The sequence below is a fragment of the Capsella rubella genome, unplaced genomic scaffold (assembly GCF_000375325.1).
Source record: "Capsella rubella cultivar Monte Gargano unplaced genomic scaffold, Caprub1_0 scaffold_5, whole genome shotgun sequence".
Classification (NCBI taxonomy): Eukaryota; Viridiplantae; Streptophyta; class Magnoliopsida; order Brassicales; family Brassicaceae; genus Capsella; species Capsella rubella.
The window spans coordinates 497386-514067 of record NW_006238919.1 but is presented as its reverse complement, the minus strand read 5'-3'; the positions used below and the strand labels follow the sequence as shown (position 1 = coordinate 514067).

Here is a 16682-nt window from a genome sequence, read left to right as displayed (position 1 = left end):
TTGTGATTAAAGATGTTTACACTACCCTTCATATTTATATTGTTGTGACATACAAAAATATAAAGTAATATAATTATTTTTGGTTGACTAAAATTATATGTTGACCAAAAATATAAGGCAATATGGTAATTAGTTTACTTAAATTGTATGAATATATATATAGCAATGTAGTTATGTTAGTTGATGATAGGTTACAATTTCTTTGAAAAACATAAATAAAAGTTCTTTAAAAATTATATATTTCCTTTTTTATGAACATATCCCACAAATCTTTTCCACAAAAGAAATGATTCTAAAACATACCATCAATTGTTTGACCAAAAAAAAATCATAATTAGAGTAGTTTATATATTGCATCATATATAAATAAGTAAGTGAAACGTTTATTAAAAAGATGGTGAAACGAGTAAAACTTTGCTGAAGTGGCTAAAATGGCGATTGTTAAATAATTGGAGTAGTTTGGACGTAGGAAAACTTTGTTAAAGTGGCTAAAATGACGATTATTAAATAATTAAAGTAGTCCATTGATTTAGGAGTCTCATCTCAGGCCATGGTCGATTCGGTAAAATTTGCCCATCTCCTGAAAAAACATTGTAACAGTGATCTAAATCGGATTGAGGATATGACTGTCAAGCTTAATATAACAGAAGATGAGGATATTCTTCTCTAGAGAAGTCTTCGAGATAGGTACAAGAAAAAAGTTTCATATGAAAGGGCCAAGAGTTTCTAATTCACATATCACAGCCGAATAAAGATTGGTATAAAGGTGTTTGGTTCAAGAGCGTGAAACCAAAATACGGTTTCTTTACATAGTTGGTCTTAAACAATCGGATGTCAACAAAAAAATCGAGGTTTGAGTTAGAATTCGAATCAAAGAACTGATTGTGTCTTCTACGGTAGTTTTGTTGAATCCCGAGACCACTTATATTTTACTTGTCATGAATATGTGACAAATAGTTTGGTCTTCTCTAGCAAGTAGGTTGTTTGGAAATGATTTTACACTCAGTTCGACCCATCAATTAAGTTTCCTTAACAATACAAGATATGAAATTAAAGGAATCGTCTATGTCACAAGCGCAAACAAACAACGTTATCGTGATATCCCCAGCTCTTCACCTCATCTTGTAAATCTCATATACAAGAACATCTTTATGGTTTGCCCTTTGCCGCTCGACCACCTTAGCTTTTTTTTATGCTCTAACATATTAATTCAATTTTCATAGTCATAATCATTGTTAAAACTGTTTTTAAAAATAAAAATTAATTATTTAGAAAGTAACATGTTCACTAAAGTTTTACATGTGAGTACTATGTTGCATGCATTTCTTAGGAGTTGGAAGTGAATTCACTATAATGATCGGATATTGATTAGTTACCAACTTAGAATTCTTGTGTTTGATTGGTTGAGGACAATATAAAGGGTCAATAGCTTGTCATAGTACAATGCCTTGCTTATGGGCGGGCCTTTAAAAACAGCAAGCATCATATGGTAAAATAACTTAATAACTTGATATTAAGTATTCAAAATATATAGGGAAACGAAATTAACTTAAACTAAATTAACTTAAATGTCAAATAGAATTTCCTTTAGTTATTCTAAAAGTTGTCGATCAACATTTAAGAAAGTTTTTGTGAAAGCAAAATTAAATTTTAAAATAATGATTATTATGAAACATATAAAATATAACAAAGATTTATTATATAAAATGGATAATAATACCAAACAATTTTTACATTGTCATGTTATTATATTTATTTTAATTAGAAAACATATGAGTTTAAGAGGTGCAATATTTATAACCCGAAGGAAAAAATATATGTATGGATATATAGTTTATACTAATTTGCTGACATCTTCACACTATGATATTCTGGTGGTGGATGTTTTTTGTGTTTTGGAGGGTAAAATGGATGTGTCACACCTGGGTATTGGTTCACTGATATTTTTGCACTTCCGTCTGGTATAGGACGAAATAGCTCAGTTGAAAAAGTTGGGTATCTAGCCTGCCCAAGGCCAAATGCAAGAAGAATCAGAGTAACCACCATTTTTTATCGGAGAAAGCTTCTTAATCATGTTTATATTTTTGTTTGTAATTTAAATGTTTACCCCACCCTTCTTATTTATATTGTTCTGACATAAATAACATGAAGTAATATAGGGGGGGGGGGGGGTTTATTGGCTTAAGATTTAATTAGTGTTTTAATGACTTTAAATGTTACCTCGAATCTGTTGTTAATCAATCAAAATTTTATTAAACTCTGGTAAAGTTTGGTGTGATTAGTTTATGATTTGTAAAATGTCATCTAAAATCTTCATAAATATGAGATTATTAAATTCAAAATTTTTATAAGCCAATAACTTTTTTTGTTATTCAATTAAAACAAACAAATAAATCTCTGACTGTTAATGAATTAAATTATTGTATTATTGGTTTATGATTTTATACACTTTTAGTAATAAAATAAAATCATAAAAATGTATAATTAAAATATAGAGATTGTTTGGGAGAAAAAGTACTAATAAGATTATAGAATATTCTCAAGCAATCATATAGAATCTTTCTTTTATATACTATATATGATTTTATAAAGTCATCAAAATTTTAAAGTAGAATTATTTTAGTGAAAGTCTACTTCTTGTGAAAATTTAATTATGTGTAAAGTAGCTTAATTCTACTTTCAGTAAATATTAGCTCAAATCTACTTTTAGTAAAATTTAATTGGCTCAATTCTACATCATGTGTAAAACCCCAATATATACTACATCATGTGTAAATAATTAAATCAAAAACGGTGACTAAAGACATGTTGAAACAGATAAATGATAGTACAATTTTGTTTAAGTGGCTAAAATGACGAGTAGTTTTGGACGTCTTTGGACATGACATGGTGCAGTGAACACACTAATTTAGGAATCCCATCTCATGCCACAGTCGTTTTCGTTCGTAAGAGTTGCTCATCGCCGAAAAAGACATTGTAACGATGCTCTAAATCAGGTTAAGGATATGATTGTGTGTTCTACGATGGTGTGGTGGAATCCCAAAACCACTTACTTTTTACTTGTTAATATGCGCAAAAGTTATGGCTTTCTCTTGTAAGGTTAGTTGGAAATACTCATATACAAGAACATCCTTAACAGATTCAGTTCCATCCGAAACCAGAGTGACTATACTCAAAAAGAAAGGCTCACCTTATGTAGTTTGCCACTCGACCACCTTAACTTCTTACTAATATTGCTATATTAGTTTATCTTTGTTTTTCTGTAAAATATTAGCTCAATTCTTAGTTCAGTTTTTTAAGTTAGTATATATTAGCTAAAAAGGTCACATTCATTTTTAAAACTATAAATTTTACATTAATTTATTTAGAATCTATCTAACATGTTGACCAAAGTTTTTACATGTGAGTATATCGAATGAATTCTTAGGAATTAGAAGTGAATTTACGAGAATGTAAGCGCATCTTGCATTCGAATAAGTAGATGATGTGATCCTACGGATTAGTCACCGACTTGGCATTCTTGTCTTGGTTTTGACTAAGGACCATAGCTGTCATAATACAATAGGGATCATCTTAGTTTGACCGGTATGGCCTTACTTATGGGCGGGCCTTCAAAAACAGCAATGAGCAAGCATCCTATGGTGGTGAGAGGCCACATTTTTATTTTTTGTAATAATATACTTTTCTTTTTTTCTTGGCTCTGTGTCGAATTAAAATATATACCTCTAATCAGTACATATTTAGTGAAACAAGATTGTCAACATACAATATAATAATGTATTATTCGTTGTCAACATAAAAATATACCTCTTAGCATCAGATTTGCTTGTCAACATAAAACAAAAAAATTTATGATCATTATATTGAATAGTTTTACTACATTTTATCCTATAACCAAATTAAGAAATAATATAAGCAGAAATTAGTTCCTGTATAATCATAGTAACTGATATTCATTATAATGAGTATATCCTATAACCAAATTCATGGTAATTACCATTAATATTAACTATTCAGACTTTCAATAACTAAATATTCTAACTAGACTAATGATAAACTAACTCATTCTAATATGACACACATTCGAAAAAGCACAAACACTTAAAACAGAGATGTTAGTTGTCTTAGCAAATAAATATAATTCAAAACAACAATGCATAAGAACTATTCGATTCTGAACTTCAACACAAAACACCCTACAAATTACAATATAATTAACAATGACTACGTCTTTTAGTAACTGATATATCCGATAAAACAAACTATATACATTAAATTGTATTTCTTATAAACATGAACGAAAACATTACCGCGGGTTCAATACTAGTGTATTACTTATAATCTTAGCTTAATTGGTGCACAAATGCCAAACATGATATACAATACAAGTACATATATAATATCAACTTTGGTTGAGAATTGAGTTATATAAAAGTTTGAATTATTACATACAATTTTTCTTTTCTTTTTTTTTTTGGGTCAAGATGACCTAATACGTGCTATATATAGACACATATGACTAATAGTAAAACTACATGTTTATATCGGTAAAATTCGATGAAAATAGCAACTAAATTTGAATGTGAAGAATTATGATTAGAGAGATACAAAATTATTAATAGTGACAATAATAATACAAAAGTTTTTTCTTGTTTTGGTTTTTGGGAAAAGAGTACAACAGTGGCTTAACTTAAAGGCTCCATCACTGTGAATGTCCCTTATATTGATGTCAGCTTAGAAAAAAGAGAGAAGCTTTGAGTAAGAAAGACACAGTGTATCAGTCTCTGTACTTTCACAAGCTTCCAAGCTTTTCTCTCTTATCACTGTAACTCAAATAATGCTTTTCTTCTGATAATACACAATCTACAATATCTTCTTCTTATATTTTTTTCTTACACATTTCTCATCACTCTCAAGATTTGAGTTTAAAGACTGAAAGCGAACCAAAGTTGAGATTTTTAAGTTTCTCTCTCTCTCTTTCGATGGATTACGAACGAATCGGAAAGACCCAGGTGAGAAAAAAAGCTTTGGTTTCACGTTTCCCGAAACTGTGTTTTGCGTAAAATTAGGGAAATCAAAAGCCAGATTTGGCATTTTCTTGATTTCATAGCTAACTCTTTTGATCTCTATTGATTTCGTCTCCGTTGTGTCGTTTTCTTGTCATATCTCTGTCTTTTTCAAGTCACTTCATCTCTGTCTTTATAAACTCTTGTTTTGTCTCCGATGAGTTTTGTGAATAGGTTATAAGTAGCAGCGGCGGTGGGTTTTCACCGGGGAAGTTAAGGAGTATGCTTCTTCTGGGTGTTGATAGAAAGAAGAAAGAAGAAGACTCTACAATGAGATCTGAGTCTAATCATGTTGATGACCCTAGGGTTTATGGTGGAGCCCCTTAATCATTTCTTAATACTCTTTTTAATAACGCTTTTGTCTCTATTTGCTTAATGTGGAATCTAAAGTTTGCTACTTTTTTGGCAATGGTCTCTTCTTAACTCAGCTTTTGCTTTTGTTGTTTCCAAATGTTGCAGTTGCTAGTGGATTAGATGATTGTAAAGATGTTGATGTTGTGAGTGAGGTTCCTGATTGTTCTACTACAGGGATGGCTCGAGCGGTTAGTTTGGGTCTTCAGGAGTATACTAGTAGTCTTGATTATGATAATGTGAATGAGATTAAGAGTGTTTCTACAACATCTGTCTTTGAGTTTCAAAAGACTGAAAAGGAAAAGGTTCCTCAAAGTCAAAGAATGCCTATTAGATCATTCTCTAAACCGGCTCCATCTAAATGGGATGATGCTCAGAAATGGATTGCTAGTCCTACAGCTAACCGACCAAAGACTGGTCAGGTTCAGGTTCCGGGTTCTAGGAAAGGGCCTAGCTTTGGTCGTCAGTCTTCTATGAAGATTGTTGAAGTTGCTGATCTAAGAGCGGTTGAAGAACCTGATACAAAGCGGATAGATGTAAGCGAAGTGAAAAAGGACACAGGACACAAGTTTGTTAGCTGGGAAGTCGATTCCTACACAGCCGCGGATTCATATGTCAAACCGGTTCTTATGGTTGAGAACTCTATTGTACAATCAGCAACTGAAGGTGGTGTTATCTGTCTCTTTGAGTTATTCAATTTTTATGCACTGATTGTCTTCTGAATCCGAAGTTTACTTGCTTGCAGTTAATCTCAGTCGACATGACTCGTCAGTTGCAACTGCATTTGCCCACCCGCCTTCAACAGCGAGATCTGTATCTATGAGAGACATGGGGACTGAAATGACTCCTATAGCTAGCCAAGAACCTTCAAGAAACGGGACACCTATTAGAGCAACAACGCCAATCCGAAGTCCTATATCTTCTGAACCTTCAAGTCCAGGGAGACAAACATCAGCTTCTCCTATGACTAACAAGGAACTGTCAGAGAAAGAGCTTCAAATGAAAACTAGGAGAGAGATAATGGTGTTGGGTACTCAACTTGGCAAATTAAACATTGCTGCTTGGGCTAGCAAAGAAGATGAAGACAAAGACGCTTCAACATCACTAAAGACCAAAGCTTCTCTACAAACATCTAAAAGTGTTTCTGAAGCTCGTGCTACAGCGTGGGAGGAAGCGGAAAAGGCTAAGCACATGGCTAGGTACTCTAAAGTTGCATTGTTTGTCATAGTGCTCTCGTTTTCTTGAAAAACTTTGATATGACTTATGTCATCTCCAGGTTCAGACGTGAGGAGATGAAGATTCAAGCATGGGAGAATCATCAAAAGGCGAAATCTGAAGCCGAGATGAAGAAAACCGAGGTAAAGTATACCAACATAACAACTCAAGTTCAAGTCATGATTGTGAACAAACTTGGAAAAACTTAAGTGATGATGATGGACTTCTTGATATTACAGGTGGAAGTTGAGAGGATTAAGGGACGAGCGCAAGACCAGTTGATGAAGAAACTAGCTGCGATAGAGCGCAAAGCAGAGGAGAAGCGAGCAGCAGCTGAAGCAAAGAAGGATCGTCAAGCAGCAAAAACAGAGAAACAAGCTGAACAAATCCGAAGAACAGGCAAAGTTCCTTCATTGTTGTTCTCTTGCTTTAGCATTTGTTCTTAATAACGTATATTGTGGTGTTGTTAATTCTCAAGAACTCATCATTTGTATAATAAAAGCTTTGTAAAACACTTCCTTGTCATCTTTTTCGTTGCTTCGTAGATCCTCAAATCCTGGTTTTCATAGTGTTGTTGCGTAAGATGTACCAATCGGTTTACAATAATTTCATACTCGGTTAAGGTTCGGTTTAAATACCTTATCGTTTGTCTGTTTCACAACATCCCAAAGTCGCTGTTTCTAGCAGAGGTGTATGACTGTATGATACCAAGGCTTTCTTTTATATGGCTAACGTAGAAACCAATAAGAAACTAGCACGTGTCAGTATTATATTGATTAATACTAAACCGAACTTGATCTATTGATATTTCCCATCACAAAAGGAAAAAAAACTTTTAGGCTTAGCTTTTAAAGGGCACACACACAGAGTCGCGAGTTTCTCTCTGGTTCGCTCTTTGTGGCGGCTCGTCTTCTTCTTCTACGTTTTCCACGGGACTCTCTCTGATCGGTGAATCTCACGCTTTAGGGTTTCGATCTGAAACCTTTCGATCTACTTGAAAGAGAGATTTAGATTGAAATTTACAAGTAGTAATAATGTTTGCGCCCGCGACTCAACCGCAGCAGCAACAGCCACAGCAGCAGAAGCAATCGGAGACTGTTTCATCTGCTGAGGAAGAAGCTTTGAAGTGGAACACCGATTGTGTTTACTTTCTTGCATCTCCTTTAACCTGCAAGAAGGTAATTGATTTTGATTTGTGTTTTCGTCTAGATCTTATCCAGTTTCTGCTTCAATTAGGGTTTTGGATTTGGGATCTTAAGTTTCTTTCACCCGATTTTGTGTTCCCTTGTGGTTTTGTGTCCCTTGAAGCTTATCTCTACATACTTCATTTCTCCGTCTGCTTAATTTTAGTGCAAAACTTAGATCTGGTGATTTCGAACTTCTTGAATCCAAGTAGGCTTGTTTCTTAGGGCTGCTTGTTAGCTAGATTGAAAATCACATATATGAAGCTATATTTGGAAGGTCTTGTAAAGGAATTTTTGCTCATATACTAAGGTTCCTCAGTTTATCTTTATAGTTTCTGCAGTTAGTCTCTGATCAGCTATAGGGATTCTTATGGTTATATATTTTTCTGCTAACAGGGAGCTGAATGTGAGTATCGCCACAGTGAGTATGCCCGTATGAACCCAAGGGATTGCTATTATTGGCTGAATGGAAATTGTATGAATCCCAAATGTGGTTTTCGGCATCCTGTGAGTTTACTTTCTTCCTCAATACAAATCTCTGTTTGATATTGAAGATGTATTATCAAGTGTGCTTATGTGGTGTTTTTTTTTTGCAGCCTTTGGAGGGATTGTTGGGAAATCAAGGAGGTGCTCCTGCTGGTCCTGTACAGCCAGCACATGCAACCGCACAGCATCCTGGTGTTGCGAAACAGCCGGTTCCTTGTGTGTTCTTTCAAAAAGGCATGTGTATGAAAGGAGATATGTGTTCGTTCTTGCACACTCCAAATCCGGCTGCTTATAAAAAACAGCATCCCGTAGAAGCTAAGCCTTCTACTGATTCTCAGATTTCGAAAAAGCCGACAGAAAATAACACCGTGGAGAGGAAATTTCCAGATGCTAACCTCTCAAAGGTGGTTAAAGCACATACTGACATTTCGGCTGCACCAAAAGTCGCCTCTGCTGGACTAAGGGATAGTAGAAGTGTAGATGGACACATTTCAAAACATGTGGGATATGAGCCTGTTGTGCAGAGAAAGGTTGCAGGAGTTCCGTCTTTTACTGAAGGAGGCCGTTCCACTCACTTGCTTCAGAAATATGGATCTGATGATAATACCAGTTTTCACAATGGTAAGGATGCAGATGACGTCTTAAGAGAGTCGTCTCCTGGGTTTGATGTTCTTGTGGATAATGAGGATGAAGATTCTGAGTATTATAATGTTGAAGATCGATATCAACGGAGAAGTCAGGAGGGAGGAAACCCAGAGTATGACCCTGATTTCAGTGCAATTGCTGATGGTGACAAAGACACATTCCGTGATCAGCGTTTTGATCCATATGACCAGAGGGAAGACAGGTATGCATGGGGCCACCGTAGAGTTTCTTCTGAGAGTGGGGATCGTTTGGACAGAAGGGTTTACGCAGAAGATGAGAGATCAGAGAACATAGTGGAATCGGATCTGAGGTATCGTTTGGCTAAGCAGAGGAAAGGCAATGGTATGAGATCAGTAGGAAGCCATGACTATGCTGCTTCTGACTCTTCGATGGACAGAGGATATAGAGACTCTCGTAGGGATACACAGAGGGAAAACTCCATTAGCAGTAGCCGTCTTCAGGGTAGAATTAAGCTTCGTGAGAGAAGCAATGGCGACGAGGGTCACTTTGACAGGAGAAGTGAGAGAGGAAGGGACAGAAGCGAGTTATCATCTCAGGGTAGACTCCGTGATAGAATTAAGGGTAGGTTAGAGGAAAACCATAGTGGTAATCAGGAAAGAGGTTTCCGGGCTCCATGGGCTAGAAGAAGAGAAATGGAAGAGGAAAGAAAATCAGCTCCTAAAAGCATTGCAGAAACTAAAAGCAGCAAAGAGGAAAGTAAGACAGAGCCATCTCTTGGGAAGAGGAAAAGCTTGGAAGAGGATCATCATAGTCATAAGCGATCAGGAGACTCATTTGCAGCGCCGTTGCCTTTCAGTGAGATTCTCAAGAGAAAAAGAGCGGCTGCATCTGTCGGTAGCAGCAACAACAAGAAGGTTGAGACTGCAACGAAAGAGGAAGCTGGAGATGAGACGAAACTCATAACAGAAGAGAAAACCGAGGTTGTCTCTGAAACAAACACATTCCACGAAGCTGAAGTAGCAGAAGGAACGATGATGGAGGAAGAAGAAGTCGTTGGGGAGGAAGCTTATGAAGGAAATGAAGAGGAGCAAGCTTATGAAGGCGATGAGCTAAACGGAGAGTACTATTACGAGGAAGGATATGAAGAAGAGGTAGGAGAGTACGCCTATGAAGAAGGTGAAGAAGTAGTTTACGCGGCTGAGGAAGGAGAAGAAGAGGCAACAGAAGGAGGTGAAGCTGAAGGAGAAGAAGACATTGAGAATAAAACAGTTGAGATGTTGTCTTAAAAGAAAGAGATGACACACAAGAAAAGCTTTCGCTCCTTTCCTCTCTCTGCTTAATGCTGTGCAAACTGGAGAGAAGTCGTTGAGCAAGTAATATGCAAAAGTCGCTTTTTTATCTTCTTCGGCTTGGCACTGAGATTTTTAGCCGCCATTTTTTTACGTATTATGATTTCTTAAATTGTAACTGTAGAAGAAAGAAAAGAAACAATGGTACAACGTACAAGTGCAACAACATAATATTTCTGATTTTTTTGTTCAACCTTTTTGTTTTCTAATCTGTTTTGATATGTGACATTTTCCTCAAATTAATAGGAATTTACAGAATAAGAACCACAAAAATTGTAACATATTTCTTTTATTGTTAGCTTATAACACCTTTCTATTATTGTTTTTGCAGTGCCTATTAGATTTTAACACCTTTCTATTAGATTTTTGTTATTTTCATTTTAGCATTATTGTTTTTTCACTTTTAACAACACAAGTAATAGACCAATATGGTACCCAAAGGCTTATAAACTTTGGGTCTATGTATCCTGTCTGTAGAGGCCCAAACACCATATGCAGAAGCCCAAACAATAAATATATCATAAACAAGTGAGGAGGAATAGTCTATGAAGGAAAAAAATAAAAATAAGCAACAAACCCCAGACAGAGTTCATAAACCCTACTTTCTTCCTCTTCTTCTTCTTCTTCTTTCTTCAGTCGAATAGGTTGAGGAACACTAGAGTACTACCATGTCTCTGAGCTAAACGATGAGGCTCATTCTATTCACATTGAACCTTTTCCTGAAAATGTTCTGTTCTCTTCGAAACTTTATTCACATTAATCGCAGATTCCCTCGCCATGTAAGCCCTTGTTCTTCTTCTCTCTCTCAAATTCAATCCCCTCTCTGTTTCCCTCTATCTTCTCCCTCTCAAACTTCCTTTATCTCTTGCCCTTTCGTTTGGTTCACTAGCTTTCTCTGTATCATCCGATACCCTTTCGTTAGCAAAAGCGGTGCTTCTACTTACTCCGAAGATTTTGATAGAGATTGGATCCGTAAAGCTGTTCAGAATGATATGTGGGATGATCCCGGATTCGAAAAGCTTTTTCATTTGACATCAGCTCCGATTTGGGTTCCGAGGGCTCTCCTTGAATTGAAACAAGACCCGAAATTAGCTTTCAAATTCTTCAAATGGTCGATGACTCGTGATGGGTTTAAGCACACCTTAGAATCGTACTGTATAGTAGCTCACATTCTGTTTTGTGCTAGAATGTATTATGATGCTAATAGTATCCTAAGAGAGATGGTTTTGTCTAACAAGGCTGGCGAATTTTCGGAATGCGATGATGTTTTTGATGTTCTGTGGTCTACGAGGAATGTGTGTGTTCCTGGTTTTGGAGTGTTTGATGCTTTGTTTAGTGTTTTCATTGATTTAGGAATGCTTGAGGAAGCTATACAGTGTTTCTCTAAGATGAAGAAATTTAGGGTCTTCCCAAAAACCAGGTCTTGCAACGGTTTATTGCATAGGTTTGCTAAATTGGGGAAGACAGATGGGATGAAGAGATTTTTCAAAGACATGATTGGTGCTGGTGCGAGACCGACTGTGTTTACTTACAACATAATGATAGATTGTATGTGTAAAGAAGGAGACGTAGAAGCTGCTAGAGGTTTGTTTGAAGAAATGAAGTTTAGAGGTTTGATTCCAGACACTGTCACATATAATTCTATGATTGATGGTTATGGGAAGGTTGGTCGATTAGATGATACAGTTTATTTTTTCGAGGAAATGAAGGATATGAGCTGTGAGCCTGATGTTATTACTTACAATGCCCTGATTAATTGTTTCTGTAAATTTGGGAAATTACCTAGAGGTCTGGAGTTTTATAGGGAGATGAAGCGAAATGGGATGAAACCGAATGTTGTGAGTTACAGCACTTTGGTTGATGCGTTCTGTAAGGAGGGTATGATGCAACAAGCCATCAAGTTTTATGTTGACATGAGAAGAGTTGGTCTTGTGCCTAATGAATATACCTATACTTCTCTCATTGATGCCAATTGTAAAATCAGTAAACTCTCAGATGCCTTTAGGCTGGCTGATGAGATGTTGCAGGTGGGTGTGGAATGGAATGTGGTCACTTACACTGCACTGATCGATGGCCTTTGTGATGCAGAGAGAATAAAAGAAGCTGAAGAACTTTTTGAGAAAATGGATACAGCCGGTGTGATTCCAAATCTTGCAAGTTACAATGCTTTGATTCATGGATTTGTAAAGGCAAAAAACATGGACAAAGCTTTAGAGCTTCTGAACGAATTAAAGGGGAGAGGTATTAAACCGGATTTGCTGCTCTACGGAACTTTCATTTGGGGTTTGTGCAGTTTAGAGAAGATAGAGGCCGCTAAGGTAGTGATGAATGAAATGAAGGAATGTGGAATCAAAGCGAATTCACTGATCTACACAACGTTAATGGATGCTTACTTTAAGTCGGGAAACCCCACTGAGGGTTTACATCTGCTGGACGAGATGCTAGAACTTGATATCGAGGTCACAGTTGTTACCTTTTGCATTTTGATTGATGGATTATGCAAAAACAAGTTGGTTTCTAAAGCAATTGATTATTTCGAGAGGATAGCTAACGATTTTGGTCTACAAGCTAATGCGGCGATATACACAGCAATGATTGATGGTCTCTGTAAAGATAATCAAGTTGAGGCTGGGACAACTCTATTTGAACATATGGTCCAGAAGGGTCTAGTTCCGGACAGAACGGCGTACACATCGTTAATGGATGGGAAATTCAAGCAAGGGAATGTGGTAGAGGCTTTGGCTTTACGAGACAAAATGGTTGAGATTGGTATGAAGCTTGATTTGCTTGCTTACACTTCATTAGTCTGGGGACTAACGCAATGCAACCAGTTGCAGAAAGCGAGATCCTTCCTCAAGGAAATGATTGAGGAAGGAATTCTCCCTGATGAGATTTTGTGTATTAGTATCTTAAAGAAACACTATGAGCTTCGATGTACAGACGAAGCTGTAGAGTTGCAGAGTTATCTGATAAAGCATCAGCTCTGGACCAGTGACAATGATAATGCACTCCCGAACATTTGAACTCGAAAGATGCAATCTTTTTGCTCTTATCATACTGATTCTGATATAAGGATCCAAATCTTGTTTCTTCTGAAGAACATAAAGAAGAAGAAACTAGACTATGGAGTCTTCAGTCTAAGGTTCTCCGGAAATCTGTAAGATTCATCATAAAACAATTATAGCGGCCGCAATCGCCCTGTTTGGTGCAGGACTAATCCGAGGAGAAAGCTTATCGACAAATACATTTTTCATCGAAAAGAGCATTGGTATGAAACCAGTCCAGTTTTGAGTGCTTTGATATTAAAATCTGAGTTGAGTTTGTGATAACAAAGATCAAGTCTTTTGTTGCAGACTTTGAGGCTCCGAAGCTATGGAAAGGAGTGAAGATTAAGATTCATGAATTAGTTAGCTTACAGATGGGTTTACAGGTTCTTCATTGTATTTTTTTTTTTTTGTATTGTTGCATTGAGGAACCAATCAAAATCCCAAATTTTGGTTTGTGTACATATTTTTTCTTCTCTTACCCCCCAAATGTAATTTTCATTTATTAATGATTGAATAATTAGGTTTGAACAAATTACATTTTTTTTTCATTATGCATATGAGCTTGAAATCCATGAAATATTAGTCTTTTTCAGTTTTTACTGTATGTTGCCAAAATATAAATTGTAAGCTTTTGGATATAGTTTATTTGCTGATATTATATATGAAAAAAGTTGTTTAATATTTGAAAGAGTTGCTTATTATTATTAGATTCGGGGCAAATTAATTGTGAGAGTTTTTCCAAGACTGAGTGGCTCGGTTACAGGTGTGGAGTTTAGAGCGAGGTTCGGAGATCTCTGTCACCGTACGATAATCTCAGGTACGGTTTCAGGTTCGGATTCTGACTCTCTCTTCCTCACGAACGGTTCGTATAGCCGTTTAATCTCTCTCTCTCTCTCTCTCTCACTCACTCACACACGAGATCAGTCGAGTTAAACTCTGAAGATGCAATTTCTAGACGATTCTACATCTTCTCGACTTGAATCTGTGTTCGAAAATGGTTGAATTTGTTACTGAATCGATTCTGATTTTGGAATTTGTGTTTTTCTGTGGGAAGCGATGGGAGCTAGGGTTCGAGTGCAGCATTACAATTTGGAATCAGCTGATTCCTACATCGGTACTTCTCTCCATGATCTTAACTCCGTTGACGGTCCGCCGAGAGATATTGGTCCTAACGGAGATACTTTGGATAACGACGGCGATTCTTCTTCCGCTGTGTGTAAAAAGTTCTCAATTTGGTCTCAGTTTTTTTTTTAGCGTTTATGAGAGAAAAAAAAGTCGAAATTTTGGGTTTTTTCGAATGTGTATTGAGACTTAGCAATGACTCTTTTCCAGGACTGTATGCATGAATCATACAGAAACACTATGCAAATCCACAATGAAGGTGTTGAAGAAGGTGGATCTCATATGGAGAACAAGGGACCTGTAGGATCTGCTTACAACATGTTAAGCGTTGAAGGTAATAAGGATCAATCTAATAAGTATTTGATTGGTTTTCACAACTTAAATGTGCGGATTGTTATGTTTGCTTTAGATGTTTCGCCGATTGAATCAGCGCGAGGGAGATTTCTGCAAATCATCTTAGACTACTTTATTAACCAACATGTGATTGAAGTCTGTGAGAGCAAGGGTGATCATGATACGGATTCAGGAGAACGGGATAGTGATAATAAAGTTAAGAGGAAGTCTGATGATACACGATATGAAGGTGATCCGAATTTTGCGTTACCATTGATGTATATTGCGAATATGTATGAGACTTTAGTCGGTGAAGCAAATGTGAGACTTGCTTCATTGAATGGAATAAGGGAAAAGACCATTGGGGTAGCTCTTGAAGCAGCAGGTGGCTTGTATCGGAAATTAACAAAGAAGTTTCCTAAGAAAGGTATTTGTATCTGTTCTGATGTTTGCAAATGTGATAGGGTTTGATTATGTTTGAGCATTAGTTGATATGTGTGAACTTTCCCTTCTATGTTATATTTACAGGTGCTTGCATGTACAGGAGAAGAGAACTGGCAACTTCAGCTGAAACAAGGACAAGGTTTCCAGAATTGGTAATACATGAAGAGAAACGAGTTCGCTTTGTTGTGGTAAATGGTTTGGATATTGTTGAAAAGCCAGATGATTTGCCTATTGAAGATGCTGAATGGTGAATATACCTCTTTTCAAATCATCATCAGACTCTTACTATTTCGAGTTATCTACATCAGCATATAATTGGATGTTGTCACTACAGGTTTAAGCGATTAACAGGCCGTAATGAAGTGGCTGTCTCTGCAAGAGACTATAAATTCTATTGCCCTCGACACAAGCATAGGCGTGTTCAAAATTCTGTCTCCAGGATCCATGGCTTGCCTGTAAGACCAATCAACTCTCTGTTTATTGCTTTTTCCCGACTTGAAAGAACAACTGACAGTGTGTTTGTTTATGTTTTGCAGACATTTCCAAGTATAGACTCTTCAACCTTAGCTAATACACAAGGATTTCGCTCCGTTAATGAAGTATGCACTTACTCTTTCTGAATCTACATACTATGGCAAATTCTAATGTAAATGATCTTGAGCTCATACAAATTTATTATAAATGCAGGATCAAAGTCAACAACAACACACTCCTTCCCCTTCCAAACATCATATGTCATCGTTGTCTCATCAATTTCACCAATCTATTCACCAGAGCAACCACCATCATCAATCTATTTACCAAGGTCAACACGCAACCACGCATTTTCCCTGTCAGAACCATCAATGTGACACTGAACTATCTCACACCCACCAGTCACCATCTATTTCACAGCACATGGCTTGCTTGCAACCCCTCACTGGAGGCCATGCAATGGTACAAAATTTTACGAATATCTATTCCTCTAGTTGGGTCATTTCAATCTCCAATTAAAAAGTCCTCGTATGTTTATCTGTCTTTCCACAGCCATCCACTCCGGCAAAGTTCTGCGACCAATGTGGAGCACAGTACTTGAGAGAGACATCCAAGTTCTGCTCAGAGTGTGGATCCAAGAGACTCGGGATGTAGTGAATCTTTGCTCGATTCTCAGGTTGGAATCTCTTTCGAAGCAAAAAAATTACATTAAGTTGGTGAAATCTTGAGCCAGTTTACTTGGCGTGGAAGTAGTTAACCTAAAATTTGATATAATGCAGATGTGTTACGCTTCTATGGTTTCGGCTATGTAAAATGTATATGACCAAAAAAATGATCAGTACATGAAATTATTAGAAAAAGATGTGTATGGATAGAGATTTTGATGAATTGCAAAAGGTGTTGTAATCATTTAAACACAAACGAGTCAGTGTAATGTAAAGAAAGCATCTATGAACTTATGCATTTTATTTTATTTTCGAATATAACATTGATTAAACTTAACAG

The 16682-nt window shown here is 36.5% G+C and overlaps 4 protein-coding genes across 6 annotated transcripts; 3 read left to right on the top strand and 1 right to left on the bottom strand.

The window, feature by feature from the left end:
• Nucleotides 1-1714: 1714 nt before the first annotated feature.
• Nucleotides 1715-2108, bottom strand: LOC17884890. The gene has a single exon (XM_006292962.2). It carries the CDS (start codon nt 2044-2046, stop codon nt 1840-1842), a length of 207 nt encoding a protein of 68 aa, XP_006293024.1. The 5' UTR covers nt 2047-2108; the 3' UTR covers nt 1715-1839.
• Nucleotides 2109-4743: 2635 nt separating this feature from the next.
• LOC17884736 lies at nt 4744-7197 on the top strand. The gene is made up of 6 exons (XM_006290923.2): nt 4744-5012; nt 5241-5379; nt 5526-6083; nt 6163-6616; nt 6694-6775; nt 6872-7197. The coding sequence occupies exons 1-6, from the start codon at nt 4983-4985 to the stop codon at nt 7076-7078; spliced, it is 1470 nt and encodes a 489-aa protein (XP_006290985.1). The 5' UTR covers nt 4744-4982; the 3' UTR covers nt 7079-7197.
• Nucleotides 7198-7499: 302 nt separating this feature from the next.
• On the top strand, nt 7500-10454 carry LOC17886807 (zinc finger CCCH domain-containing protein 17). The gene is made up of 3 exons (XM_006290621.2): nt 7500-7810; nt 8213-8323; nt 8413-10454. Exons 1-3 carry the CDS (start codon nt 7667-7669, stop codon nt 10192-10194), a joined length of 2037 nt encoding a protein of 678 aa, XP_006290683.1. The 5' UTR covers nt 7500-7666; the 3' UTR covers nt 10195-10454.
• Nucleotides 10455-10840: 386 nt separating this feature from the next.
• On the top strand, nt 10841-16665 carry LOC17885291 (uncharacterized protein At2g02148). Of its 3 annotated transcripts, XM_006290281.2 has the most exons (10): nt 10841-13026; nt 14068-14121; nt 14359-14516; nt 14637-14760; nt 14836-15186; nt 15288-15450; nt 15538-15658; nt 15740-15802; nt 15891-16139; nt 16230-16665. In XM_006290281.2, the coding sequence occupies exons 1-10, from the start codon at nt 10944-10946 to the stop codon at nt 16329-16331; spliced, it is 3468 nt and encodes a 1155-aa protein (XP_006290343.2). In that variant the 5' UTR covers nt 10841-10943; the 3' UTR covers nt 16332-16665. The 3 variants fall into 3 exon arrangements, 2 of the variants coding, with proteins under 2 accessions (XP_006290343.2, XP_023638408.1); XM_023782640.1 differs by lacking the exon at nt 10841-13026 and having other exon boundaries at nt 14055-14133; XR_002833849.1 differs by lacking the exons at nt 14068-14121; nt 14359-14516; nt 14637-14760; ... (4 more) ...; nt 15891-16139; nt 16230-16665 and adding an exon at nt 13611-13852 and having other exon boundaries at nt 10841-13525.
• Nucleotides 16666-16682: the final 17 nt, after the last annotated feature.